The sequence below is a fragment of the Seriola dumerili genome, unplaced genomic scaffold (genome assembly GCF_002260705.1).
Source record: "Seriola dumerili isolate Sdu_G_001 unplaced genomic scaffold, Sdu_1.0 BDQW01000266.1, whole genome shotgun sequence".
Lineage (NCBI taxonomy): Eukaryota > Metazoa > Chordata > Actinopteri > Carangiformes > Carangidae > Seriola > Seriola dumerili.
Genome location: NW_019174521.1, coordinates 237323 through 265168, shown reverse-complemented (window position 1 = coordinate 265168; position 27846 = coordinate 237323). Strand labels below are relative to the sequence as shown.

The following is a 27846-nucleotide window of genomic DNA, read 5'->3' as shown; positions in this document are numbered from 1 at the left end:
ATGTTTGTTGTTTCAGGGAGAATTAGAAAAGCTCAACAAACATTCAAACATTTTTAAATTTCACATTTAATCAAAATAAATGTAATCAAGTAGAAAGTGTTGAGCTCAGAAAGAAGCAGAGAACGCGTCTGTAGGACGTTAAAAACTGAGTTTTTGTTGCAGTGTCGAATGTTGTTTCAGTCAGATGTCTGAGATGTGTCGGCTCGCTGTCAGTCAGCAGAGATAATCACTGCGGAGCTGATACTAACAGTAAACTCTTCAGACTGACAGCTCGCTGATTAAATGAAGCATGGGACTCTCAGCTCGCTGTCAGCAGCGCTGCCAGAACTTTAACTGCCCGTTAAGAGCTTTAATTCAGGCATGTGAGGAAGCCTGTTGTAAATAACTGATGTGGTTTGTTAATCCAAACTTGACATTCTGGATCTGAGTTCAGGCCCCCCCCCCCTCCCCCCGTTACCAAAGTCCCACGACACTGTTACATGTCAGCGTTACGACACAGGCGGCGGCTGAACCGTGATGTCGGCATTTTCCTGAGCGTGACGTTGGGTAACTCCTGCGAGGAGCTCCACATTCTCCTTTTCCAGGAAAATTGCAAGCTGGTGATTGACAGGAGCAGATTGCCCCCACCCCCCCCATTGGGTTTTTCAGAGGTGGGCTCTCAGCCAATCGGGCCCCTCGGTTATTTTAGAAGTCGCATGCCTTATCTAGAGCATGTTTGCAGTGATTGGCAGGGGCCGGGACGCGACCCCGTCCCTCACTGGTTTCCACCAGCCATATACATCTGACGGCAGGTCGTATGCTAATGAGCCTAGCCCCCAGTGCCAAGTCCCAGGGAGGCCGGCTTCAGTTGTCCTGAGGGCTTCAGCGGCCTGCCTTCAGCTCAACCGCACCATGAGGATTAGCCACTGAGGATTAGCCGTTTCTCTCTGGGGATTTTTTGGATCTATTAACCTGTTTCGGGGGGGCTAACCATGTCTTCTCCTCAATCCAAAGCCCGAGTGATCGGCCTGATGAGGCCTCTGAAGGATGCCACCGTGACCGCCGGGGAGACTGCCACCTTCGAGTGCGAGCTGTCATACGAAGGCATTGCTGTCGAGTGGTTCCTGGAGGGAACAAAGCTGGAACCAAGCGACAGAGTAAGTCCTGATACACCTGACCGAGTCCTCGCTGTGTTTCTGCGCCACACACAGGATTCACTTCCTGAAACTCAAGACCTGTTGACACTCTGATACTAAGTCACCACAGAGGCCTCGTGGTCCTGGTCCAGAGCCAGGACCCGGGTTTCCTTCTCCATTTGTACACAGCGTTCAGTCTTCCTCGCCCCGGGCCACAGCAGCTCAGCCGGTCTTCATATAAGGGCCTGCTGCCGGAGGTTCAGGATTCCAGCTGAGCATTCGATCCTGGTTTTGAGATAACGCAGGCAGGGAGGCTTTTCTGCCCCGCAAGCGTTTCTGGGGTTATTTTTAACAGCTGCAGGAGGCTGAGGAGCGGGGCAGGTGGCAACAGGAGCTGTTTGTCAGCTCCAGGTTTAAAATCACAACGTGCTGTAAATGTTGTCGCTCGGTTCAGATCTTTGCTGTTTTCCTGCTGAAATAAGAGTCGGGCAGAGTTCGGCGCAAGTGCAGCCCTGAGATGATAGCCAGTCATAACGGAGGATTAGTTTGATTATGGGATGTAACCTGAGAACAGACACGCGATCTCTCTGTGGGTTGTGCAAGTGTGATTCACACGCTGCATCAGCTGGTTGTTGTCGACACTCTGATTCAACTTGTTTTAAAGAGAAGATCCAGACGAAGTCAGGAAATGATGCAGAAACACACTGAACAGTGTTAATATGAAGATATGAGCTGAGACCTCCGTCGTCTGGTTGTTGAATGTCTCGTCTTTATATCAAATAGTTATTGACTGTTTTTGATGATAAAAGTTAAAATTCTGTTAAAATAGTCTTTAAATGAGTCAACCAGTTTTATTTATTGAGCGGATTTAAAGTCTGTAAGTTAATAACAGTGTAAGAAACATGATAAACTATTAGTCAAGTCAGTTTTTATTTTTAAAGTGTCAAATCACAACAGAGGTTCAGATTTCAAAGCACATTTCAAATAGACTGTACGCTTTATGATATTAGATAAACATGTTTCTAATCACCTCATCACACACACTCACAGACACAAAACATGTTTCTAATCACCTCATCACACACACTCACAGACACACACACACACACACACACTCACAGACACACACACACACACACACACACACACACACACACACACACACACACACTCACACACACACACACAGATGAGTTGATCTGATTTCAGATTAAAGTTTGAAAATAAAACACAAAATAAAATAAATCACTTCTGTCTGAGGAAACGTGAGCGTCCCATCATCACAGAACAAGACATATTTGACCTTTATTGATCACCTATAATGGATCAAATGATCAGGATTAAATGATGTTTTACTTCATCAACATTGAAAATGATGATGTTGATTGTTGTTTATTTAATAATCTACAGCAGCAACTAGTGGCCAGTGTTTTTCTTGTTATTCTACTGAACGAGGAGCGGACCTTTAACATCAGAGACCATATGTTGAGTTGCTCCTCAGTGAGTTATGTGACTGTGGCTCAGACAGCTCACTGTGATATACAGTGGGTGGCTGTGTGGTAAAATCAGCCCTCAGGTGTCAGGGGTCAGGCGGTTTAAATCGGGGGAAGGAAAGCAGCTGTCTGTGTTCGTTTGAGCTGTCAGGGCTCAGCTGACTGACCCTGAGTCTGCTGGAGACCTGACAACTCTGAACCCCACAGACAGAGCTGAGGGATGAGAAAACCCACCGTCTGGTGGAGTCTGAGTGTACGCTGTAGACCTGGTGGGTACGCTTCAGTCACCTAACACAGACGATGATCAGGGACCCGACAGGAGGGAAATAAAACCCAAAGCTGACTGTGTTGAACCTGACAGGCGATGCTCAGGGCACAGTTAGAAGTTAACACAAGTTAGCTGCTCAGAACAACTAGAAACAAAGTAGTTCTGATCACGTATAACTCGACCCCCCAGGAAACCTCAAGAAGAGTGAAATGACTCCCTGTAAGAGGTAAGGACCATGAGGAGGGAAACCCTCTTGACTGACTGTTGAACCTGACAGGCAACACTCAGGGAAGGTAAAACGCTCAGTCTGGCCCCTTTTACAGCCTGTTGAAGGCGGGAATGTTGCACCTTTATTCCTCCTCGCGGGTGGGGGGTGGGGGGTGGGGGCAGTGGAGGTCGTCACAGAGCCGGATCAACATCTGTGTAAAAGGGAGACGCAGCATCATGGTGGGACAGACACTGCTGCTGTTGTGTTGATGTAAAGCAAAAGTGGCCTAACGAGGCGTCTTTCTAACGAACATGTAGCAGGATGTAAAGGGGCTGTGAACTTGAGAGGTGTATTTCAGGGACTTTCTAACTGCCTGTGTTGAGCCTGAGAGGCAGTGTGCAGGGCAGATTAAAACCTCCTAACGACTGCCTTTGTTGGACCTGGCAGGTGGTGCTGAAGTCGGATGGTAAAGTCCACAGCCTGACTCTGAGAGACGTGCAGCTGAATGAAGCCGGACAGGTCAAACTCACCGCCAAAGACTTCCAGACCGAGGCCAACCTCACTGTCAACGGTAAGACAACGATGTTCTGGTTCTACTGGACTCTACTGAGACTTATCACACTCTGAAAATCCTGGTTTAGTCGACCTGTAGCGTCTCCAGTACACTGTGACATCACTCCGACCAACCAGATGCTTCCCTTCAGTCTGGTGTTAAGTTTCTAAATTCTGTGAAAGAAAAGCTTTAATCAGATCAGAAGATAAACTTCATCAGATTCCGTGTAAAGAAAAGCTGTTGTTTAGTTTAGATATAAACGGTCTGATTTATATCAGACATTTAAATGATCAGAATTTTCTCTACATCAGTTTTGATGGTTTTTAAAACCTCGTTTAAGTTAATGAATATCCTGGATATCAGAAGAGTCATGTGACAGAAAACGATGAAACTAAACGTCCCATGTTTGTTTCTGTGTGTTTGCTCAGAGCCGCCGGTGGAGTTCACGAAGCCGCTGGAGGACCAGACGGTGGAGGAAGAGGCCACCGCCACGCTGGAGTGTGAAGTCTCCAGAGAGAACGCAGAGGTACAATGGTTCAGGGACGGACAGGAGATCAGGAAGACCAAGAAGTATGAGATGATCGTCGACGGACGCAAGAGAGCGCTGCTCATCCACGACTGCGCTCTGGACGACTCCAGGACGTACACCTGCGACGCCAAAGACTTCAAAACCTCCTGCTTCCTCAATGTGGAACGTGAGTACAGCTTATAGAAGTGGCGAGGCGTTGAAGGACCTTTATAAATCTGTAGGAACCCCGACCTTCTTCAGGACCCTTTAAACAACTACGGTTACCTCTGTGAAAATTAAACAAATGAGTTGTTTTACCTCAGGAACCTTAAAGTTTAAGGTTCCTCAGATGACTTAAGGAACCCTTTGTAAAGACAGGTTAGGGGACGTCTCAGTATTGGACCTGAATGACCCTGTTGATGTGTCTTTGTTGTGTCGACAGCGCCACACATCGAGTTCTCGAAGCCGCTGCATGACGTCGAGGTGAAGGAGAAGGAATCCGCCAGGTTTGAATGTGAAGTCTCCAGAGAGAACGTCAAAGTGAGAACACTGCTGCGTCTGTTTGTCCAGACTGAAACGATGAAAGAAGGAAAGGTTTGAAATGATTGTTCTGTCTCTGAGATCTCCTCTTCCTCGCTGTCTCGCAGGTCCACTGGTTTAAGGATGGAAGTGAAATCAGAAAGGGGAAGAAGTACGAAATTATCGCTCAAGGTCGCCAACACGCCCTCGTCATCCACAAGTCCGTGTTCGACGATGAGGCTGAATACGAATGTGACGCAAAGACCTCCAAGTCCTCCGGCATGCTCACTGTCATCGGTAAGGATGAAAACGCTTCTTCATGTGAATTATTCCAGATCAGAGTCTCGGTCTCACACATGCAGAACTCACGTCTGAGCTTGATTTCACTGTGGATTCATTGTTTCAGATCAGGACCAGGACTCTGTATGAAAACTCCTTCTCAGGAGGTTTGATGGAAATGTTGCTGTAATTATGATTTTGGATCAGAACGTGTTGAGATAAAATATCTACTGCAGGTTTAGTTGAGGATAATAAAACTGCTGTAACGTCAGAGACCGCAGCAGAGTCCTGAGTCTTTGTCATCGCAGCTGTGACCTTCAGTCGACTTTGTTTCACCATCTGTGTCTGTCGCTGCAGAGGAGGAGGCCAGGTTCACCAAGAACCTCTCCAACGTGGAGGGAACAGAGACGGACAGCGTGAAACTGATCTGCGAGGTGTCCAAACCCAGCGCCGACGTCACCTGGTACAAAGGAGACGAGGAGCTGCCGGAGGGCGGCCGCTACGACCACATCGTGGACGGGAAGAGGAGGATCCTCCTCATCCAGGACCTAAAGATGGACGACGCCGGAGAGTACAACTGCAGGCTGAGTCCCAGCAACAAAACCTCTGCAAACCTCAAGATTAATGGTAAAAATAACTCCGATCTGATTGTGACTGTGCTGCAGAAGCTTCGTATAATTACTGTATAAATACATGTATTTACTGTCGGAGGTTAACACATTCCAGATTCAGATTTTTACATTCATTTATTTCTGTATTTATTTGGCCACACTTTTTTTAGTCCTATTGTTTTTTAACATTTTTAACAAACTTCTTATGGATCAACACTTCAAATAAAACACAGAAGAAGAAGAAAATATGGAGCTTTAACTCAAGGTTAATAACACAATATAAAATATATGTTCATAGGAGAAGTTAGAACAAGCAAGATTTTTAATTCTTCTAACTATAAAACAAAGTGTGCCATGATATGTTGATTATCTGACCCAGCTGATGGTCGTATATATTAACTCTGTCAGTTCAGAGTAAATCGACCTCTGACCTCTGACCTCTCTCTCTCTCTCTCTCTCTCTCTCTCTCTCTCTCTGTGTGTTACAGAACTTGCTGCTGAGTTCATCTCCAGGCCGAGCAGCCAGGAGGTGGTGGAGGGCCATAAGGCGGAGTTCACCTGCTCCGTCTCCAAGGAAACCTTCGAGGTCAAATGGATGAAGGGCGATCAGGAGCTGGAGGCCGGAGACAAATACCAGATGGTCAGCGACGGCAAGAGACGGACTCTGGTCATCATGAACAGCGAGCTGAAAGACGAGGGCGGGTACACGGTGGTGATCGGAGCGACCAGAGCGAGCGCCGACCTCACCGTGCTCGGTAAGACGAGGAGCAGTGACGTGTTCAGTCAGCTTCAGCTCTGGAACACACGTCAGATTTTACCAGTGTAAAACTTCAAAAACTAATCTAGTTAATGATTTTTAATCAGTCGTATGGAAGCATCTGACTTTTAATTATTAACTATTTTATGTTTAAATTTCAACTAACTTTTACTACCTCAAAATTATAAGTTCCTATGTCAGTTTGAAGTTAGAAAGTCATAATTTCGTCTTAGTGGGGCTTCCATACGTTTGAGATTTGTGAAGTGTTGAAAAACCTTAACAAAAACTAAAACTAAAGTTAAAAAAAACGGTTAGAATTTCTTTAGTATTTGTTATTGTCTGTATAAATGTATATGTTTATTTTAATGTATATTTTAGTTCAAGTTTAATTAGTTGGTTTCAACTTATTAAGTCTGTTTTATGAGCATTTCAACAGAAAAGAAAATTAATTTTTTCACATTCTGACACAGTAACTTCACCAGAAATAAAAATGTTTCGTTGTTTTCGCAGCTTCAGTTTTTACTCTGTATTCGAATGTTTCACAGTTTGATCTCGATTCAGTAGAACATGTGTGATGTTCTTCTTTCCTGCAGAGAAACTGAAGATCATCACGCCGCTGAAGGACACGGAGGGTAAAGAAGGTCAGGAGGTCGTCCTGAACTGCGAGGTGAACACGGAGGGAGCAAAGGCCAAGTGGCTGAAGAACGACGACACGGTGTTCGAGAGCAGCAAGTTCGTCGTGGTCCAGAGAGACAACGTCTTCTCCCTGAGGATCAGAGACGCCCAGAAGGGAGACGAAGCCAACTACAGCATCAACCTGACCAATCACAGAGGAGAGCATGCCAAGAGCGCCTGCAACCTCACCGTCAAAGGTCAGTGGGCCACGGCGACGGGGTGACGTCATGTCGTTTGGTTTGTTAATGAAACACTGAATAGGAAGTGAAACGATTAGTATGTCAGCAGGTTCCTGATCAACATGTGTGTTTTCTGTTGCTCAGAGGAGAGTCTGAGGATCGTGGTTCCTCTGGAGGACATCGACACTCAGGAGAAGAAGACCGTCAGCTTCACCTGCAAGGTCAACAGGCCCAACGCCACCCTGAAGTGGATGAAGGGGGGCGAGGAGATCGTCTTCAGCAAACGCATCGTCTACAGAGTGGACAAAGACAAGCACACGCTAACCATCAAAGACTGCACCTTGGCCGACGAGGGCGAGTACACCGCCGTGGCTGGAGACAACAAGTCCACCGCCGAGCTGATCATCAGCGAGGCGCCGACGGACTTCAGCATGCACCTGAAGGACCAGACCATCACCGAGTTTGAGGACGCCGAGTTCTCATGCAAGCTGACCAAAGAGAAAGCAGAAGTCAAGTGGTACAGGAACGGACGCGAGATCAGAGAAGGACCCAGGTACGTCAGACCCCGAGACCCAGTCAGACCCCGAGACCCAGTCAGACCCCGAGACCCAGTCAGACCCCGAGACCCAGTCGGACCTTGAGACCCAGTCAGACCCTCGTTTATAAAGTTTGTTCAAACCTGAATCATCTGAATCAACTTTTTATTTTCCAGATACACATTTGAGAAAGTTGGAAAGATCTGCACCCTTCGTATCAAGGAGTGCAGACCTGATGATGAGTGTGAATACGCCTGTGGTGTGGACGACAAGAGATCCAGAGCCAGGCTCTTTGTTGAAGGTGAGCTCCTCAATAGAAACTGTATTTTTAGTAGAATCTAGTCCCAGTTCTGATCCTGCCCTAACTGACCCCCTCTGTCCTGCAGAGACCCCCGTGGAGATCATCAGACCACCACAGGACGCGTTTGAACCTCCAGGCTCGGACGTGGTGTTCGAGGTGGAGCTCAACAAGGACAGAGTGGAGGTGAAGTGGTTGAGGAACAATATGACGGTTGTCCAGGGAGACAAATACCAGATGATGAGCGAGGGGAAAGTCCACAGACTGCAGGTCTGCGAGATCAGACCCCGAGACCAGGGAGAGTACAGAGTCATCGTCAAGGACAAAGACGCCAAGGCCAAGCTGGAGCTGGCAGGTAAGAAAAAACCCAAACACCTGAGTCTCGTGTAGAGAGATGATCATTTAAACAAGAAGAACGACCACAGCACAGTGTTGTTGTCTGTCTGACGGTGTCTCCTCCTCCTCCTCCTCCTCCAGCTGTGCCTCAGATAAAGACCACAGACCAGAACTACGTCACAGACACCGGGAAGCCCATCGTCATGGCCGTCCCCTACAGCGCCTACCCGAAGGCCGAGGCCGACTGGCTGTACGACAACACCAGTCTGCCCAAAGACAACATCCACACCTCGGCCGACCGGACAGAGTACCGGCTGAAGGACCCCAAGAAGTCCGACGAGGGCCGCTACAAGATCCATATCAAGAACAAACACGGAGAGGGGGAGGCCTTCATCAAGCTGGACGTCATCGGTGAGTCGTCAGAGAGAGACCAAGACCAGGTTCACACAGAGACCAGGTTCACACAGAGACCAGGTTCACACAGAGACCAGGTTCAATATCTATGTCAGAATTCAGTGAAATCTGAGCAGAATATCTGGATATATTGTTATGTTTAACCTTCACATCATCAACTCAAACATGAACTTGGGGCTTATTGATTTTGATAGTTACTGATTGAAAAGTCTTTATAAAAAAGACAGAAACGTAAAATGTAGACACAAATCCTCAGAGTCATATTTGAGTTTTCTAGAAAAATCAATGAGAAGAAGCTGATGAAGAAGTTTGTTCCTCAGCAGTTCAGAAACATTAGTTTATCAGCTGTTCAGTTTCCAGAGGCTGTTTCACAATAAACAGACCGACAAAGCGTGTGGAGTTCAGAGACAGGTGGGAGAGGAAGAACAGGTGATTGTCATGGAGCACCAGGACATTTCTCAGCTTCTACAGACGAACCTGACAGATCCACATGAAAGTTTACAAACTGATAAAAAGCTCCAGAACAGATACTAAATGGACCTGGTTGTGACATTATTATAACAAGTGCTGATGTTTTGAACAGGCTCCAGTGAGCTGAGGTTTTCTCAGCAGCAGTTTAATGTAGTGCAGTTCCTGGTTTCAGCAGTAGGTGGCAGCCTGCAACCACAGCTGAGGTCCAGCTGTCAGTGAAGAAGTTCAACTGTACAAAAATCAACTCAAACAGATGTTGAATGTGTATATGAGTGTATTTTTAATGGTTTCAGATGTTAGGTGTCACATCAGTCTCTGTTGTCTTGTCCTATCAGTTCTGTCTCTGTCTTATAAAAAGGCCCAAAAATACCCAGAATGCCCCCAATCATACGAGTGTCCATAACTAACTCTGCTTCTTACGTTATTGATCCATTCCTCACTGTTCTGACAATAAATTTATCTTTACCTGTTCCTGTGTTCTTTATGTCATCCTGACGATCTTCTGCTTTTTTCCCCAGACGTCCCGGGACCCGTGAAGAACCTGCAGGTGGTGGACACCGCCGACGGCGAGGTCAGCCTGGCATGGGAGGAGCCCGAGAGCGACGGCGGTAGCAAGGTCATCGGCTACGTGGTGGAGAGACGCGATGTGAAGCGTAAGACCTGGACGCTGGCCACCGACCACATCGACAGTCCCGAGTACACGGTGACCGGCCTCCAGAGGGACTCTATGTACCTGTTCAGGGTCTGCGCCCGAAACCGGGTCGGCAGCGGACCCAACGTAGATACCGACAAACCCGTACAGGCCAAGAACAAGTTTGGTGAGAACGACTTTGTGTTGATACGTTTAATCTGCTCTACACAGGCAAAACACAGGAAGTACATGTTTACTCAAACTGCAATGGTCCTGAATCTGACCTTTACATCCTTGTAAAAAGGTAAAAACACATAAACAGTGTTGTGACATAGAAATGTCTCATTTCTAAATTATCTGTCACTATAAAATGGAGCTAAATGAACTGGTAAACAGAGATATGACTGTAAATGTTTATCTGCTGTTGTTGTCTTCAGACGTCCCTGAGGCTCCTCTCAACGTCATCGTGGGGAACGTCACCAAGTTCGGCTGCACCGTCTCCTGGGAGCCTCCCGAGTCGGACGGAGGTTCTCCCATCACCTCCTACATTGTGGAGCTGCGTGACCGCACGTCGGTGAAGTGGTCGCCCGTCCAGGTGACCAAGGCCGACGAACTCAGCGCCATCATCAACGATGTCATCGAGAACAAAGAGTACATCTTCAGAGTCAAGGCCGAGAACAAAGCCGGCGTCGGCAAGCCCAGCGCCGCCTCCCAGCCCGTCAAGATCATGGACCCCATCGGTATGTTAGACTGAGGGAGGGTTCGCACAGCTCAGGGCGGTCGTGTGTTCATGTACAGGAAGTTAGAGACGCGTGGTTAAGTTCAGATGTTTCGAGTTCAACACAAACATAAGAGACAATAAAGTAATGCTTGTGTCTGTCCGTCCACTGCAGAGCGTCCCAGTCCCCCTCTGAACCTGTCCTGGCAGGACCAGAACAAGAACTCGGTGCAGCTCACCTGGGAGACTCCTCTGAGGAACGGAGGCAGCATGATCACCGGGTACATCATCGAGCGCTGCGAGGACGGCAGCGACAAGTGGCTCCGCTGCAACGCCCGCCTCTGCCCCGACCTCTTCTACAAGGTACGAACAAGAAATCCTGTTTCCTGTTTCCTGTTTCCTGTTTCCTGTTTCCTGTTTCCTGTTTCCTGTTTCCTGTCTCCTGTTTCCTGTCACAGAGCAGCTCAGTTAGCATGTCAGGCTACATCAGAAGTTTTGTTTCACAGTAAAAGCCCTCCAGCAGGACTTTAATGATTGTTATTTTATTTTTAACAATGAGGTTTTTTTTACAGTTTTGTTTTACCTGTGACTTTACCTCAGGTGTCTGGTCTGAAATACGGAACCAAGTACAACTACAGAGCGTTCGCTGAAAACGCCGCCGGAGTCTCCGACCCGTCCAACCTCCTCGGACCTCTGCTGGCTGACGACCTGCACGGTGAGAGAGTCGACGCCTTTCATGTGTTTCATTATCAATGAAGTCATGTGACAGTTAATGTGAATTGCATGTCAAAGTTTAGTAACATGTTTAGTATTACCAGATATTTTGACCTTCCAAATATAGAGATTAATGCAATTAATGTTTCATTTCCCATCATGCTCTCTCGTCCCTCTCCAGTTGGCCCGACCTTTGACCTCAGTGCTTTCAAAGACGGCCTGGAGGTGATCGTCCCTCAGCCTCTGACCATCAGAGTCCCCATCACTGGATACCCGACCCCCGTCGCCAAGTGGACGTTTGGTGAGAAGGAGCTGACGACCGCCGACGAGCGCGTCTCCCTGATGACCAAGTCCACGTTCACAGAGCTGATGGTCACGCCAAGCGTCCGCCCGGACAAAGGCATCTACACCCTGCACCTGGAGAACGATGTCACATCCGTGTCTGGAGAGATCGAAGTCAATGTCATCGGTACAAAAGAAAAAACTGTTTCCATGTTGATCTGAAGAAGTTTTTAACTTTTAACAGAACAAACATTTTCTGGTTGAAAACTGCTTCTTGTTTTGTTGAGGTTTCATTGTGTTTGTGTCTCCAGCTGCGCCCAGCGCTCCAAAGGACTTCAAGGTCCTGGAGGTGACACGACAGCACGTCCACCTGAGCTGGGAGGCTCCCGAGCACGACGGAGGAAGTCCTCTGACTGGATACCAGGTGGAGAAACGGGACATGTCCCGCAAGACCTGGGTCAAGGTACGACATCAACATCCGATGGTTACAGGTCATTTACTCTCAGGGGCTTTAAGATTTTCACCGTGTGTACAGTTCAGTAGCTGCTATAAAAACTCTCATGTTGAAACATTTTCTGTCACTTTTGATTTCCATGAGGCTGAACGTTTATTTAAACTTAATAACAGTGACACCACTCGTGTGAAGGAGTTGTCCAGTGTTTTTTACCATCAGTATTAGTTTTAGATGACACAAGAATAAGGGAAGTGTTTGATGTCTGATAATAACTCTCTCTCTCAGGTGGCCTCAGGAGTCCAGGATCTGGAGTTCACCGTCACCGACGTGGTTGAAGGGAAGGAGTATCTGTTCAGAGTCACCGCCTGCAACAAGTGTGGACCAGGAGAGCCGGCATACATTGACGAGCCCGTCAACGTCTCCTCTCCCGCCAGTGAGTCAGACTCAAATGTCTCATTAATCAAACTGCTAATTAAAGGACTTTCTAACTACTCTGTCTCGTTTCCCCATCAGCCGTCCCCGACCCTCCAGAGAACCTGAGGTGGAGAGACAAGTCCGCCAGTGGCATCTTCCTGACCTGGGAGCCACCGAAGTACGACGGCGGCAGCAGCATCCGCGGCTACAACGTGGACCGTTGCCAGAGAGGAACCGATAAGTGGGAGCCCTGTGGCGACATGGTGCCCGAGCTGAAGTGCCAGGTGACCGGTCTGATCGAGGGCCAGTGGTACGCCTACAGAGTCCGAGCCCTGAACCGACTCGGAGCCGGACGGCCCTGCAAGGCCACCGACGAGATCCAGGCCGTGGATCCCAAAGGTACCGAGAGCATCTGAACCTGAAATGACTTTTTCACTTTGCTCTGGTTCGAATTCTTTAGCTGCAGTTGTAGTGTCTTCCTGTTAATTATCCTTTAAACCTCTGACTGACCCTCGTCCTTATCAACCTCACAGAACCTCCAGAGATCCAGCTGGACGCCAAACTGCTGGCTGGTCTGACCGCCAAGGCCGGCAGCAAGATCGAACTCCCCGCCGAGGTGACGGGTAAACCTGAGCCCCGGGTGAAGTGGACCAAGGCCGACCTGGTCCTGAAACCGGACGACAGGGTGACCATTGACACCAAGCCGGGACACTCCACCGTCACCATCGCCAAGACCAAGAGAGACGATAGCTCCACCTACATCATCGAAGCCACCAACAGCAGCGGCCGCGCCACCGCCACCGTCGACGTCAACATCCTCGGTCAGACCTCTTAACAAACAGAGACAATATAGGGAATAAAGACTTTTTCAGTTTCGGGTTAATTCAATGTTAAATAAACTTTCTTCACACAGATAAGCCTGGTCCTCCCGCCGCCTTCGACATCTCCGAGATCACTAACGAGACCTGCTTCCTGGCCTGGAACCCTCCGCGCGACGACGGCGGCTCCAGAGTCACCAACTACATTGTCGAGCGCCGAGCCACCGACAGCGAGATCTGGCACCGGCTGTCGTCCACCATCAAACATACCACATACAAAGCTGTGGATCTGGTCAAGTTCAAGGAGTACATCTTCAGAGTCTTCGCTGAGAACCAGTTTGGTGTCGGCCCACCAGCTGAGCACCTGCCCATCATCGCCAGATACCCCTTCGGTAGGTCACCTGACCGTAGGACTGATGTTTGGTGCTTAAATTTGGTTTCTTTTTCTTTAACAGTCGGGTCCGTCTCAGGTTCAGGGACACAGGTCCGTTATTTGTCAGATGCAGTTCTTTGTGTACAAAGAGGATCATCATGTGGTTCAGGTCTGCTGGGATGAACCTCACCCCTCTTGTCTCGCCCTCAGATACTCCCGGAGCTCCTTATAAGTTGGAGGGTTCGGACATCGCCAAGGACTCGCTGACCCTGACCTGGTACGAGCCTGATGAGGATGGAGGAAGCCCCATCACAGGATACTGGGTGGAGAGATACGAACCTGACCACGACAAGTGGATCAGGTGCAACAAGCTGCCCATCAAAGACACCAACTACAGGTGAATCCAGATGTTCCACTGTCTGCTGGTCAAAGTGAGTGTAACACTGAGCTCTGCTGGATTTTAGTGTGTTGATGTGACATGTTCTCCTCTGCAGAGTCAAAGGTCTTCCCACCAGGAAGAAGTACAAGTTCAGAGTCCTGGCTGAGAATCTGGCCGGAACTGGAAAACCCAGCAAAGAGACAGACCCGATCCTCGTCAAGGATCCAATCGGTACAAAGACATTCACCCTCTCACTTAAGTGTCTGAGCATCTAAAATCCTTTCAGAGAGTTACAAACATCTTGCTCCTTCTTCTTCCAGATCCTCCATGGCCTCCCGGTAAACCCACGGTGAAGGACGTGGCCAAGACTTCCTGCTTCCTGATGTGGACCAAGCCAGAGCACGATGGCGGAGCCAAGATTGACGGCTACGTCATTGAGATGCTGAAGAGCGGCACCATGGACTGGATCCGCGTGGCGGAGAACGTCAACGTCCTGGAGCACTTCCTGAAGGGCCTGATGGAGAAGCAGGAGTATTCGTTCAGGGTGCGGGCCGTGAACGTGGCCGGAGAGAGCGAGCCCAGCGAACCCAGCGATCCGGTGCTCTGCAAGGAGAGACTCAGTAAGAACAACAGACACAGACTCATGATCTAAAACAAAATGTTGGTGACCCACCCCCTTAAAGAAACAGCTTGAATGTTTTCAAAGGTCATTTTAAAATATTTAAAATCATCATTTATATATATGTATATATTTTATAATTACATACTTTTTACCAAAATCTTACTGTTTTGTCGGCCCACGCCATGATGTTGTAAACCGCATGTGGAAGGTCAAACTCACTCACTCTGTCGACGTAATAAACAAATGAGCAGTAAAGACTCACCGTGTCAAACCAACGAGCGTGATGAAGTTTTTGTCTTAATCTCCTCAGACCCTCCTTCAGCTCCTCGCTGGTTGGACGTCGTCAGCATCAGCAGGAACAACGCCGAGTTGAAGTGGACGGCGCCCGAGCGCGACGGCGGCTCCCCCATCACCAACTACGTGGTGGAGAAGCGTGACGTCAGGCGTAAAGGCTGGCAGACCGTGGACACCACAGTCAAGGAGCTGAAGTACACCGTGACTCCACTCAACGAAGGGTCGCTGTACGTGTTCCGCGTCGCTGCTGAGAACGCCGTGGGCCTCGGACCGTTCTGCGAGCTGGAGGACTCCGTGCTGGCCAAAGACACTTTCAGTAAGTTACAGAGGAGTTTTAGTGTTGAACACATGAATTCTTTTAATTTACTGCTGACAAATGATTTTTTTTTTCGTTACAGCCACTCCTGGGCCACCGTACGCCCTCGCCGTCATCGCTGTGTCCAAGAGATACGTGGACCTTCAGTGGGAGGCACCTAAAAATGATGGTGGCCGACCCATCCTCAGGTATTCAACAGACTTTAACATTAAATAACTCAACAGTTACGAGTCATTAATCCTCATGATGAAAGTCAGCGGTGTTACAGTATGAAGGTGTGTTCACCTTTCCCTGACTCCGCCCCCCAGGTATTCCATTGAGAAGAAGGAGAAGCTCGGAACTCGCTGGGTTAAATGCGGGAAGACTTCAGGTCCGGACTGTAAGTACCGAGTGACAGACGTCATCGAGGGAACTGAGGTCCAGTTCCTGGTCCGAGCCGAGAACGAGGCCGGCATCGGACATCCGAGCGAACCCACCGAGATCCTCACCATCGAAGACCCAACAGGTGTCCCGTCACCGCCCATCGAGCTGCACGTCACCGGAGCCAGCCGGGACTTCCTGTCCATCGCCTGGAAACCTCCGCAGAGAGATGGCGGCTGCCCCATCACCGGCTACCACATCGAGATGTGCGAGGCTGGAACAGAGAAGTGGATGAGGGTCAACTCCCGTCCAGTGAAGGAGCTGAAGTTCCGCGTGGAGGAGGGCGTGGTCCCCGAGAAGGAGTACATCCTGAGAGTGAGGGCCATCAACGCCATCGGAGTGAGCGAGCCCTCCGACATCTCCGAGAACGTCTTCGCCAAAGAGTCCGACTGTAAGAACGTCCAACACTGTCCTCAAAGGTTCCACCGCAAAGTTCAGTCACTCATCAACCTGACAGGAACAGGAGGATGACCAAGATTTTTTATTGTGTTTCCAGGTAACCCTATGCTGGAGTTCCAGACTCTGGACCTGGTCGTCGTGGAAACAGAGAAGATGCACATCCCAGTTCCCTTCAGAGCCGTCCCCTCCCCCAGAATCACCTGGCACAAAGACGGCAAGGAGCTGAAGGCCGACGAGCGCCTCGGCTTCAGGTCAGTGCGACGATTTCTGTCTGAGTTTGGAGCCAGATTCAGGTTGTCTTCGTCTTCGTCTTCGTCTTCGTCTTCGTCTTCGTCTTCGTCTTCCCGTTGTTCTCTGTCAGTAGCAGCAGTGGCTGATGGGATTTTTTGTGCTCCACAGGAAGGAGTATACTTCCTGTCACCTAGAGGTTGAGAGCAGCCTTCACGCTGACGCCGGAGTCTACAAAGTGACTCTGGAGAACAAACTGGGAGCCGCCAGCGCCACCATCAACGTCAAAGTCATCGGTACTGAGTCACTCACCGCTTCATCTCATCACGAAGACATCAGTGTCTGTGACTCCGAGCAGCAGATCATGTTTTCACTACTCTGTGTCTCTGTCTTCAGGACTTCCTGGTCCCTGTAAGGAGATTGTGGCCTCTGAGATCACAAAGAGCTCCTGTAAAGTGTCCTGGGATCCTCCAGACTATGACGGCGGCAGCCCGATCATTCACTACGTCCTGCAGGTCAGAGATGGAGGAGTGTTTTTATCTCTGAGCTGTGATGATGGCTTTAAATCAGAGCTGGTTCATTTGAATCTGTCTGTTTCTGCAGCGGCGTGAGGCCGGCAGGAGGACGTACGTCAACATGATGTCCGGAGAGAACAAGGTGAGCTGGAACATCAAAGACCTCATCCCCAACGGAGAGTACTACTTCAGAGTCCAGGCCGTCAACAAGATCGGAGGAGGAGAGTTCATCGAGCTCCGCAACCCAGTCATCGCAGAGGACCAGAAACGTACGAACCGCCATTGCTCGTTGTCATGGTTACCTCAGCCTGGGTTTGGAGATGAATTCATTTAATTGTCTAGAATCAAATTGGTTCAGTTTTAGTAAAACTAAAATTCTTACGATGAAATCAAGTTTCTAAACATTTCTGACGGCGTTGATCAGAGGATTTCATTCCTCTGATGTTTAGTTAAACTCATAGATTTCTAACTGAAATCCGTCTCTCTCCTCAGACGCTCCCGACGCCCCCGTGGACGTGGAGACCCACAATCCCACATCCAGCACCGTCACCCTGACCTGGAAGCCTCCCATGTACGACGGCGGCGCCAAGATCATGGGCTACATCCTGGAGAAGCAGCAGAAGGGTGAGGACAAGTGGGAGAGGTGCAACGACTTCCTGGTGCCCGTCCTGTCCTACACCGTCAGGGGACTGACCGAGGGCAAGAACTACACCTTCAGAGTCAAGGCCGAGAACGCAGCCGGGGTCAGCGAGCCATCGCGCAACACGCCGTTCGTCAAGGCCTCAAACGCTGTTGGTAAGGATGACGTCATCTCCTGACAACCACTGCAGTTTTACAGTCTCAGTGTAAGGGAAGGCAAGCTAAGGCAGGTTTACGCTCCATATGAAGCTACCGTTAGCAGCTGATTAGCTTAGCTTAGCATAGAGACTAGAAACAGCTGCCAGGCTTCGTCTTAAAACTGGAGAGATGCTGTAGATGTTGATTTCTGTCTCTGTTCTCTCAGACGCGCCGAAGGTTTTCCTCAGTGGCAGTCTGCAGTCCGGTCTCAGCGTGAAGCGAGGCTGCGAGATCCTCCTGGACGCCAACATCTCCGGCTCACCCTACCCTCAGATCACCTGGTACTGGAACAACCAGGTGATCCGCCCAGAGCCGCTCCGCAAGAGGCCCGAGAGGCCCCTGAAGAAGAAGGTGGAGAAGAAGGAAGAGGAGAAGAAGGAGGAGGAGAAGAAGGAAGGAGAAGCCGAGAAGAAAGAGGAGAAGAAGGAGGGTGAAGTGAAGGAAGGAGAAGAGAAGAAAGAAGGAAAAGAGAAGGAGGAGAAGAAGGAGGAGGAGGCTGCAGAGCCGGAGCTGGAGGAGTTCGACTACCCGACGATTAACGAGCGTCTCGCCATCGACAACAGCCACAGGGGCACGTCCTCCGTCGTCATCACGGACTCGTTCCGCGCCGACCACGGCGTCTACATGGTGAAGGTGGAGAACGACCACGGCATCGCCTCAGCAACCTGCGAGGTCAACGTGCTTGGTGAGAATTCTGTTTTGTCCTGTTACCATTTATTTACGCTCACAAATCACAAATAGTTCTCATCAGAATCTCAGACCAGGTAGTCCAGACATCTCTCCAGGGTGTTCTGGATCTGCCCCAGAACCCGTTCAGTTCACGAACCACACATTTTCTACACCTGCTTTACACCTTTAACAGATTAAAGTAATGGACTTTTTAGAGAAGAAGAAATAGTTTGACATGTGTGCTGTGACCATCAGTAAATGTTTATATTATATATCCTGACATCATTTCCTCTGTCCTCAGATACTCCCGGTCCTCCTGTGAACTTCAGATTCGAGGAGGTGAGGAAGAACTCTGTGATCTGCAAGTGGGATCCACCTCTGGACGATGGCGGCAGCGAGATCCTCAACTACACTCTGGAGAAGAAGGACAACTCCAAGCTGGAGTTCGGCTGGAGCAGCGTCACCTCCACGCTGAGAGGATGCCGCTACCTGGTGCCCAAACTCATCGAGAAGAAGGAATACATCTTCAGGGTCGTGGCCGAGAACAAGTTCGGCGCCGGTCCTCCCTGCATCTCCAAACCACTCATCGCCAAGAATCCCTTCGGTATGACATCATTTATTCTTCGTCCTGGTCATGGTAGTAGCGAAGCTCTGACATGACGGTCTGTCAGTCGTGTAAATCTCGTGTTCTTTACATGTCGAAGAGGTTTTAGTAGAGGTTTAAAAGACATGTCAAACATTCTTTTTGTCAGCTTATAATGCTAGTTATCATACACTTATATAAATACAGTAAAATGAGCGTCACTCAGTTTTTTCTGTCCCGCCCCTTCGTCCTCCTCAGAACCTCCTGAGGCGCCTGATAAGCCACAGATTGAAGACATCACAGCCAACAGCATGCTGGTCACCTGGAATGAGCCAAATGACAACGGCAGCCCCATCCTGGGATACTGGGTGGAGCGTCGTGAGATCAACAGCTCCCACTGGGCACGTGTGAACAGGTGAGGAAACACAGCGACTGCTCCAGTTTTGATCGGCTGATGTGAAGAAAGGTCAAAACATGTCGATATAATTTTACCAAAAACCTTTGTGCTGTGTTTTCTGAATGTCTCCTCTCTGTCCTGCTCTTCAGGAACCTTGTCCCCGACACTGAGCTGGACGTTGTGGGTCTGCTGGAGGGGCTGACGTACATCTTCAGGGTCGCCGCTGAAAACCAGGCTGGCCCAGGAAAGTTCAGCATCCCCTCCGAACCCAAGACAGCCCATGCTCCGATCCGTACGTAATCATCTGTGGGAGTAATGTACATAGAAGCTAGAACAATGAGAGTCATGAACGTTACACTCATGTCCATGGAAACAGGCAGCGTCAGAATGAACATGACCCCTCTGTGTTTCTTTGTGACCCTGCAGTACCTCCTGGACCTCCAGTCGCCCGAGTGGTGGCGACCACCGACCACTCCATCGACGTGGAGTGGGACCCTCCTGCTGACAACGGTGGAGGGGAGATCCTGGGATACCACGTGGATAAGGTCAGACTGTTGCATTCGTGCAAATAAAATAAAGAACAAAGTGTTTTGGTTTCAGTTCAGACTGATCCTCTTGGTTCTGTGGTGTTTTTCAGGCCATGGCTGGTACCAAGGACTGGGGTAGGTCTACAGAGCGCCCCTGGAAGACCCGCGCATTCACTGTCTATGGAGTCCGAGAGGGAGCCAAGTACCTGGTCAGAGTCATCGCCTGCAACGCTGCTGGAGAGGGAACACCAGGATTCACAGAGTCAGTGTTCGTCAGGAATCCAGCAGGTCAGACAAACAAAACGAAACGAGAAATAGAATAAAAAAGACTCTGAAACTGGGATTTAATCAGGTTGAATGTGTTGATGTAAATTTTGTTTCCTTGGTTGCTGCTTGGCCTCCTCAGAGATACCTGTGATTGAACTGGACCTGTCCGTCAAGAACGGCGTGGTCATCAGAGCTGGAGAGACTCTCCGTGTACCTGCTACAGTCACAGGTAAACCCTACCCGTCCATCACCTGGACCAAGGATGACGCTAAACCTGACAAAGACAGCGTGGAGATCCTCACTGAGGGCAACGACAGCATCGTTTCAATCAAGAACGTCCAGAGGAAGGACTGTGGCAAATACCAGATCTCCGCTTGCAACCCCAGCGGTACCAAGTCTGCTTGGACCAGAGTGGAGGTCATGGGTAAGTGGGAGTCCAGGAGTTCAGGGCAGAATTCGATAAAAGTCGACAGTTAAGTCGATGCTACGAAGTAAAAATGAACACTAACATTGTTTTTTCCTCAGACGTCCCGGGACCCGTCACAGACCTGAAACCCGTCGTCGTCACTCGTAAGATGATCTTCCTGAACTGGGACGATCCCGTGGACGATGGAGGCAGCGACCTGACCGGCTTCATTGTGGAGCGAAAAGACGCTAAGATGCACACATGGAGGCAACCCGTTGAAACCGCCTCATCCAAGTGCGAGTGTGTGGGCATCATGGAGGGACAGGAGTACATGTTCCGTGTCATTGCCAAGAACAAGTATGGCCTGGGACCGCCTGTTGAGCTGGGGCCCATCAAGGCTGTGGACCCACAGGGTGAGTACTGATCCAGAAATGAAAGCTTAAATTAGTTCTTGTTACCCGATGATGATGATGATGATGATGATGATGATGATGATGTGTCTTGGTTGAAAAGTGGATTTGTTCTTGAAGTCGTCGTTGCTGTGGTGGTTCTGCAGGTCCTCCATCGTACCCTGAGAAGTTCCATTACACTGAACGCACCAAGAACTCCATCACACTGGCCTGGAAGCCTCCTCGTAATGACGGCGGCAGCCCGGTCATTGGCTACTTTGTTGAGAAGAAGAGACAGGACCAGCAGGCCTTCGAGCCCTGCAACACCGAGATCTGTCCCAACATGACCATGACTGTGGAGGGCCTGGATGAGGCCTGGTTGTATGAGTTCAGGATCAAGTGTGCCAACCTCATCGGAGAGAGTGAGCCATCCATCCCACTCACTGTGGTCATCCAGGATGATGAAGGTAAGGCAGAGTGAAACCCCTAACCCTCCTATTAGGATGTTAATGGTTTGCTCTAGTGTGTTTATTTGTGTGCTGACTTCGTTTGTCCCCACCCCGTCCCTCTCAGTGGCTCCTGAGGTCCACATGCTGAAGCACTTCAAGGGTGACTGCATCACCGTGAAGAAGGGTGAACCCATCGAGATCCCCGCCGACATCCTGGGACTTCCCATCCCCAAGGTTGAGTGGTCCAAGGACGACTTGGTGATAGAGAAGCCCACCGAGACTCTGCTGATGGAGACGGAGGTGACCGGCAGGATGAACTGCAAGACTGTACTGTCCATCCCAGCAGCCAACAGGAAAGACCGCGGCAGCTACACTGTGACCGCCAACAACAACATGGGCTCAGCCAAGCACACCATCACTGTCATGGTGCTGGGTGAGTGGAAACACGACACTGACTAAAATAGAAGAGTGTGTAGGAATGAGTGCAGGAATTAGTCTTCTGACCCCATGTTCTTCCCTCAGACCGACCACTTCCACCCAGGAATGTGACGGTGTCCAACATCAAGGCAGAGTCCTGCTACCTGACGTGGGATCCACCACTTGATGACGGTGGCAGCGAACTCACCAACTACATTGTTGAAAGGAAGGATGTGGTGACAGAGGAACCAGAGCTGGAGGAGGGAGAGGAAGCCACACCTGAACCGCAGTGGGTGGAGGTCACCAACAGCATCATTGAGAAGAAATACGGGGTATGTCCTCATAGCAACAACAACAAAGATAATATATCAGGTTTTCACGGGTCCTTAAAGTTCTGTTGGCTCATGGTGACACCACGTTACTCTCCTGCAGATGTGGAATCTGGAGACCAACAAGACCTACATGTTCCGAGTCCGAGCTGAGAACCGCTACGGTAAATCTGACCCATGTACCACAGAGGAGGTCCAGATCACAGACCCCTTCGGCCTCCCTGGCCCACCAGAGAAACCAACCATCGCAGAGTACTCCAAAACCTCCATGACCCTGACCTGGGAGCCTCCCAGGGATAACGGTGGCTCCATGATCATCGGCTACTGGCTGGAGAAGAGGGAGAAAGGCACAGGCTACTGGGCCAGAGTCAACAAGATGCCAGTCACCAAGAGGGGCATGAAAGGCTGGGAGTACCAGGTGAGCTGCTGGGGCCTCGTTTCACTGCGTAAAGATTCTCAATGGAGTCTGCATATGAATCCGACTTTTATCACCCTCCTACGTACCAAAGTAGAACCTCAGGGTAAACCCAAACAGACCCGGGACCTTCAGGGTGGCTTGTCGCTGACCTTTGGATAGGCCCATCTCAGACCGTTAGAAAGGTCCTTCACAAACCTTTAGAAAGGTTTGGAACAGACCTTCAGGATGGTCTGAAGTAGGGCTGTCCCAAACGATTATTCTTTAAACGATTAATCTAGCGATTATTTTTTCAATTATTCGACTAATCTAACAATTTTTTTTTTATTATTATTTATATTTATTTATTATTTATATTATTATTTTCCTCTTTATGTGCTCGTGCATGACTGTCGTGCTAGAGTGATATGCCAGATGCACTTTGCAGAGCCTTTTTTGCCGCGTGTTGCTCCACACGCTCCGTCGTACTGCTGGTAGACGCCGCCATGTTGTTCAAATAGATTACACAGACGCAAATCATTCACGTAGTCAATGACTTCAATTACGTCACCGCGTTGTCCCAGCCCTTGCGCTGCGCTTGTATCCGGGTGAACCAAAGACGATGGATATAAACGGTCCCATTAGAAAGTTCCGGTTTTGTTCTATGAACATTTACCCTGTGTGGTTTTACACGACGCGTCGACACTAAAATTCCACGTTGAATAATTTTTATAATCGACAACGTTGATTACGTCGGATAATCGTCCCAGCCCTAGTCTGAAGACACATCTTGTTGCTTGGTAGTCAGTGTCTTGTGTCCTTGTGTCTTCCAGGTGACTCGTCTGTTCGAAGGAACAGAGTATGAGTTCAGAGTTGCTGCCAGCAATTCTGCAGGAATTGGACCATTCAGCTCACCGTCCGACTCCGCCTTTGCTGTTGATCCACTGAGTGAGTAAACAACATGGAATGATAAATAAGTCTGATGTTGATTCACCACAGTCCTTCCTGAAACAGACGGATGAATGATGACTTTGCTTTCTCCTCAAGCTCCTCCGGGCATGCCTGCTGCTCCTGAGGTGGCTGACAAGACAAAGCACAACGTCACGTTGTCCTGGAAACCACCAGAGAAGGACGGAGGAAGCCCCATCAAGGGCTACATCATCCAGATCCAGGATGAGGGCACATCTGAGTGGGTGAGGGTGAACGACCCCGAAACCCTTCACCCCACCACTGAGTTCACCGTGCCCAGCCTCCGTGAGCTGAAACGCTACCGCTTCAGGATCATTGCTGTCAACGACATCGGCGAGTCCGACCCCAGTCCCCGCACCAGCGAGGTCCTGATTGAGGATATCCAGCGTAAGTCTCACTAAAATAAATAAAAGTCTTCCTGTGTGTGTGTCTCTGTCCTTCACTGATGTTTCCACTTCACAGTTCCTCCTTCCATCACCCTCGACGTCATGGCCGATGACCTGCTGGTCATCCGTGCTGGAGATCCAATCAAGATTCCCGCCACCATCAAGGGTCGCCCTGTTCCCAAGGTGACCTGGGACTTTGATGGCAAGGCTAAGTCACACAAGAAGAATAAATTGCACACACTGCCCGTGGACTCCGAGGTGAGACAACAACACACTCCACTTCTTCCACTTCCACTCTTCTTCTTCACAACAATTTTTTAAAGAAGCATTTTAGATATAGATTTTCTATTATCTTATTTTCATGGTTTGTGGATCTTAGTCTCATTCTGTCTCTGTGTTTGTAGGTTGAGTCCACAGACACCAAGTCCATTGTGACCATCCCTGTAAGTCTGAGGAGCCACTCCGGACGCTATACCATCACGGCCAAGAACAAGTCCGGACAGAAACACATCAACGTCAGAGTCAACGTCCTCGGTATGTCCACAGACCTCAACCCTGAGAACCTCCTCCGCAGAACAGTGTCAGTACGTTGTGTTGTTCTCGGATGTCTAACCGTTTTTTCCTGGGTACAGACGTCCCTGGACCTCCAAAGGATCTGAGGGTTACTGACATAACTCGGGCTACTATGAGGCTGATCTGGAAACTTCCAGACAACGATGGAGGAGAGAGAATTAAGAGCTACTTCATCGAGAAGAAGAATGTCACTGATAAGGCCTGGACCAAGGTAAACCACCCTCCGTCGCTTTTTATTTTAGGAAACAAATTATTTTAGTTGAAGATGAGTTTGCAAGAAAAAGAAAACATCAACTTCCAGGAAAGACAAACTTATCATCACGTGTTTTCACAGTCACAGGAATCAGTTGAGTTCATTGGGGCCGATTAACTGATGAATTGGTTGATTTGTCATCAGGTGAATGCGGCCTGTGCCAGCCAGGCTTTTGTGGTCCCCGGTCTGCTGGAGGGTCAGGACTACCTGTTCAGGGTCAGGGCCGAGAACAGACTTGGATTTGGTCCGTTCACCGTCACTACCGAGCCTGCCCGGGCCAGAGACCCCATCTGTGAGGACAAACCCACTGACACAGCACCAACTGCCAAACCTCACTGGAACTGTTCTAATGCTAATCTTAACTCCTCTTCCCTCAGACCCCCCCGACCCCCCTACCAAGCTGAAGGTCAACCTGGTGACGAAGACCACCGTCACCCTGAGCTGGGAGCCTCCCAAAAACAACGGCGGCTCTCCGGTGAAGCATTACATCATCGAGCGTTTGAGCTGGGACACCAGCGGCAAGGAGAAGGAGACCTGGAAACAGTGCAACAAGAGAGACGTGGAGGATCTCACCTTCGTGGTGGAGGACCTGAAGGAGGTCGGTCTCACTTTACTACTTCCTGCCTTCATTTACAGGGGGCGGGGCTTACATGTCTATACAGCCTGTTTTTAGTCGATGTGTTTGAGGAAACACAAAAAAACAGTTAAACCAGTGGAGCTGCAGCATGATGATGATGATGATGATGATGAGGATGATGATGATGATGATGATGATGAGGATGATGATGATGATGATGATGATGAGGATGATGATGATGATGATGATGATGAGGATGATGATGATGATGATGATGATGAGGATGATGATGATGATGATGATGATGAGGATGATGATGATGATGATGATGATGAGGATGATGATGATGATGATGATGATGAGGATGATGATGATGATGATGATGATGAGGATGATGATGATGATGATGATGATGAGGATGATGATGATGATGATGATGATGATGATGATGAAGGTGATGCGGATGGTGATAGTGATGATGATGGTGATTATGGTGATGATGATGATGAAGGTGATGGTGTTGATGATGTCGTTGATCTGCAGGGAGGAGAATACGAGTTCAGAGTAAAAGCCGTGAACGCAGCTGGACCCAGCCGACCCTCCGCCACCGTTGGACCCATGGTCATCAAAGATCAGACATGTGAGTGACAGGTCTCAGCCCCTCAAACACTTTGACACTGCTGTTGACCAGTGGCTCATGAGCATCTGTTAAAGTTTAAAGCTGCAGACCACTTTCATGAAGCCTCTCATTCCCTTCAGGTGCTCCCACCATCGTGCTGCGTGAGGCCATGGAGGGCGAGGAGGGCTGCGACGTCAGCATCGTGGCAAAGGTGAGCGGCTGTCCGTTCCCCACACTCACCTGGCACAAGGCCAGTGTGGCCAAACCCGAAGAGAAGGCCGCCGTCCAGTACGACCAGCACATGAACAAACTGGTGACCCACGACAAGTGTACACTGCTGATCCAGCAGGCCAGCAGGCACGACAGCGCCCTCTACAGCCTGACAGCCAGCAACAGCCTGGGCACCGTCACCAAGGACATCAAGCTCTCAGTGCTGGGTGAGACACGCAGACATCAACAAACTGTCTCAGCGTTTCTTGATCTTCAATCATGGTTAAGGTGATTTATCCAGAATGAATCCTTAATATTCCCCCCCCCCCCCCCCCCCCATGCAGGGACCCCCTCGGACCACACGTCTCGGACCACTCAAGTTCACCGAGGTGTTTGCGGAGAGGATCGGCCTGGCCTGGAGCCCTCCCACGGACGACGGTGGATCCAAGATCACCAACTATGTGGTGGAGAAGCGCGAGGAGAACAGGAAGTCCTGGGTCCACGTCTCCACCGACCCCAAGGAGTGCGCGTACGTGGTGACCCGTCTGACGGAGAACCACGAGTACGAGTTCAGAGTCATGGCCCAGAACAAGTTTGGAGTCGGGCCTCCGCTGGTCAGCGAGCCGGAGAAAGCCAGAAACCTCTTCAGTAAGTTCAGATCAGTCCTTCGTCGTCAGCTCAGAGCAGAAGAAGAGATGCAATTAACACACCTTAGTTCTTAATGAGCCACTTGTACTGAGATCAGAATATAAGTGTTGTTTTATTGATTTTATTGACTGATTATTGATGACTGTCCTGTCCTCTTGCAGCCGTCCCGGGTCAGTGTGAGAAACCGACTGTGACCGACGTGTGTCTGGAGTCAATGACTGTCAACTGGGAGGAGCCAAAGTACGACGGCGGCTCCTCCATCACCGGCTACATTGTGGAGAAGAAGGAGACCACCTCCAAGCGCTGGACCCGCGTCACCCGCGACCCGATCCGCGCGCTGCCACTGGGCAACAACTGGGACGTCACCGGCCTGATGGAGGGCGCCATGTACCAGTTCAGGGTAATCGCCGTCAACGCCGCCGGCTGCGGTCTGCCCAGCGTGCCCTCTGACCCTGTACTCTGCAGAGACCCCATCAGTAAGAAAGACATGTTTTCTCTGTTTCATGTCATTATTCAACTCTTTACTCTGTAAAGAGCAGGCCACACCTCCCTGTCTCCAGACCAGCCAATCAGAGCAGACCTCATCAGAGTGTTTATATGTGTACCTGTGTCTGTGCAGAGCCCCCTGGCCCGCCCACTCCCAAGGTGACAGACTGGACCAGGTCGACGGTGGAGCTGGAGTGGATCCCTCCCACACTGGATGGAGGGTCAAAGGTCACCGGCTACATCGTGGAGTTCAAGGAGGTGAACAAGGAGGAAGAGGAGAAGAAGGCTCAGAGGAGGCTGTTGCTTAGCGACGCTGAGGAAGAGAAGGAGCCTGAGGGTGACGAAGGATGGGAGAAGGTAAAAACAGCTCACACTCTGACATTTCAGCGTTTCTTAATCCAGATTCCAGCTGTGATGATTTTCATTCAGTTCAGATGAAATCAGAACAAATCAGAGGAAAGAAGTAGAAGAGAAAAAGGGGGTGGAGCTTTGGGACGAGACAGAGGAGAAAGGAAGAATGTATGAATGGATGGAGTCGAATAAATAACCTCCTAAATTCTCGAGTTTTTGTTCAGGGAACATTTTCAGAGGTGGCAGTTAGAGTGAGGGTCATGTGACTCACTCGAGCCCGGAATATTCCGCCCAATACACACCCATTATAAAAT

At 49.6% G+C, this 27846-nt stretch overlaps 1 protein-coding gene across 1 annotated transcript in view; it reads left to right on the top strand.

Moving 5' to 3' along the window:
* LOC111230426 (titin-like) overlaps positions 1 to 27846 on the top strand; it is a 203286-nt gene that overhangs the window by 110469 nt on the left and 64971 nt on the right. The window contains 57 exon segments of the mRNA XM_022757167.1: positions 994 to 1136; positions 3532 to 3655; positions 4066 to 4332; positions 4588 to 4685; positions 4793 to 4961; positions 5301 to 5570; positions 6042 to 6308; positions 6904 to 7182; positions 7309 to 7717; positions 7877 to 8001; positions 8087 to 8353; positions 8476 to 8745; positions 9738 to 10037; positions 10288 to 10590; positions 10744 to 10931; positions 11169 to 11283; positions 11464 to 11751; positions 11876 to 12027; positions 12304 to 12451; positions 12532 to 12831; positions 12966 to 13253; positions 13346 to 13642; positions 13834 to 14020; positions 14118 to 14233; positions 14323 to 14622; positions 14935 to 15234; positions 15317 to 15422; positions 15543 to 16045; positions 16151 to 16308; positions 16457 to 16577; positions 16678 to 16796; positions 16885 to 17065; positions 17289 to 17591; positions 17800 to 18318; positions 18604 to 18906; positions 19144 to 19300; positions 19432 to 19574; positions 19709 to 19827; positions 19920 to 20097; positions 20216 to 20500; positions 20602 to 20895; positions 21039 to 21338; positions 21445 to 21753; positions 21843 to 22069; positions 22170 to 22484; positions 23294 to 23408; positions 23508 to 23816; positions 23892 to 24073; positions 24220 to 24349; positions 24448 to 24599; positions 24786 to 24933; positions 25019 to 25239; positions 25762 to 25858; positions 25978 to 26289; positions 26411 to 26695; positions 27315 to 27439; positions 27512 to 27538. Coding sequence (XP_022612888.1) covers positions 994 to 1136; positions 3532 to 3655; positions 4066 to 4332; positions 4588 to 4685; positions 4793 to 4961; positions 5301 to 5570; positions 6042 to 6308; positions 6904 to 7182; positions 7309 to 7717; positions 7877 to 8001; positions 8087 to 8353; positions 8476 to 8745; positions 9738 to 10037; positions 10288 to 10590; positions 10744 to 10931; positions 11169 to 11283; positions 11464 to 11751; positions 11876 to 12027; positions 12304 to 12451; positions 12532 to 12831; positions 12966 to 13253; positions 13346 to 13642; positions 13834 to 14020; positions 14118 to 14233; positions 14323 to 14622; positions 14935 to 15234; positions 15317 to 15422; positions 15543 to 16045; positions 16151 to 16308; positions 16457 to 16577; positions 16678 to 16796; positions 16885 to 17065; positions 17289 to 17591; positions 17800 to 18318; positions 18604 to 18906; positions 19144 to 19300; positions 19432 to 19574; positions 19709 to 19827; positions 19920 to 20097; positions 20216 to 20500; positions 20602 to 20895; positions 21039 to 21338; positions 21445 to 21753; positions 21843 to 22069; positions 22170 to 22484; positions 23294 to 23408; positions 23508 to 23816; positions 23892 to 24073; positions 24220 to 24349; positions 24448 to 24599; positions 24786 to 24933; positions 25019 to 25239; positions 25762 to 25858; positions 25978 to 26289; positions 26411 to 26695; positions 27315 to 27439; positions 27512 to 27538 — 12713 coding nt within the window.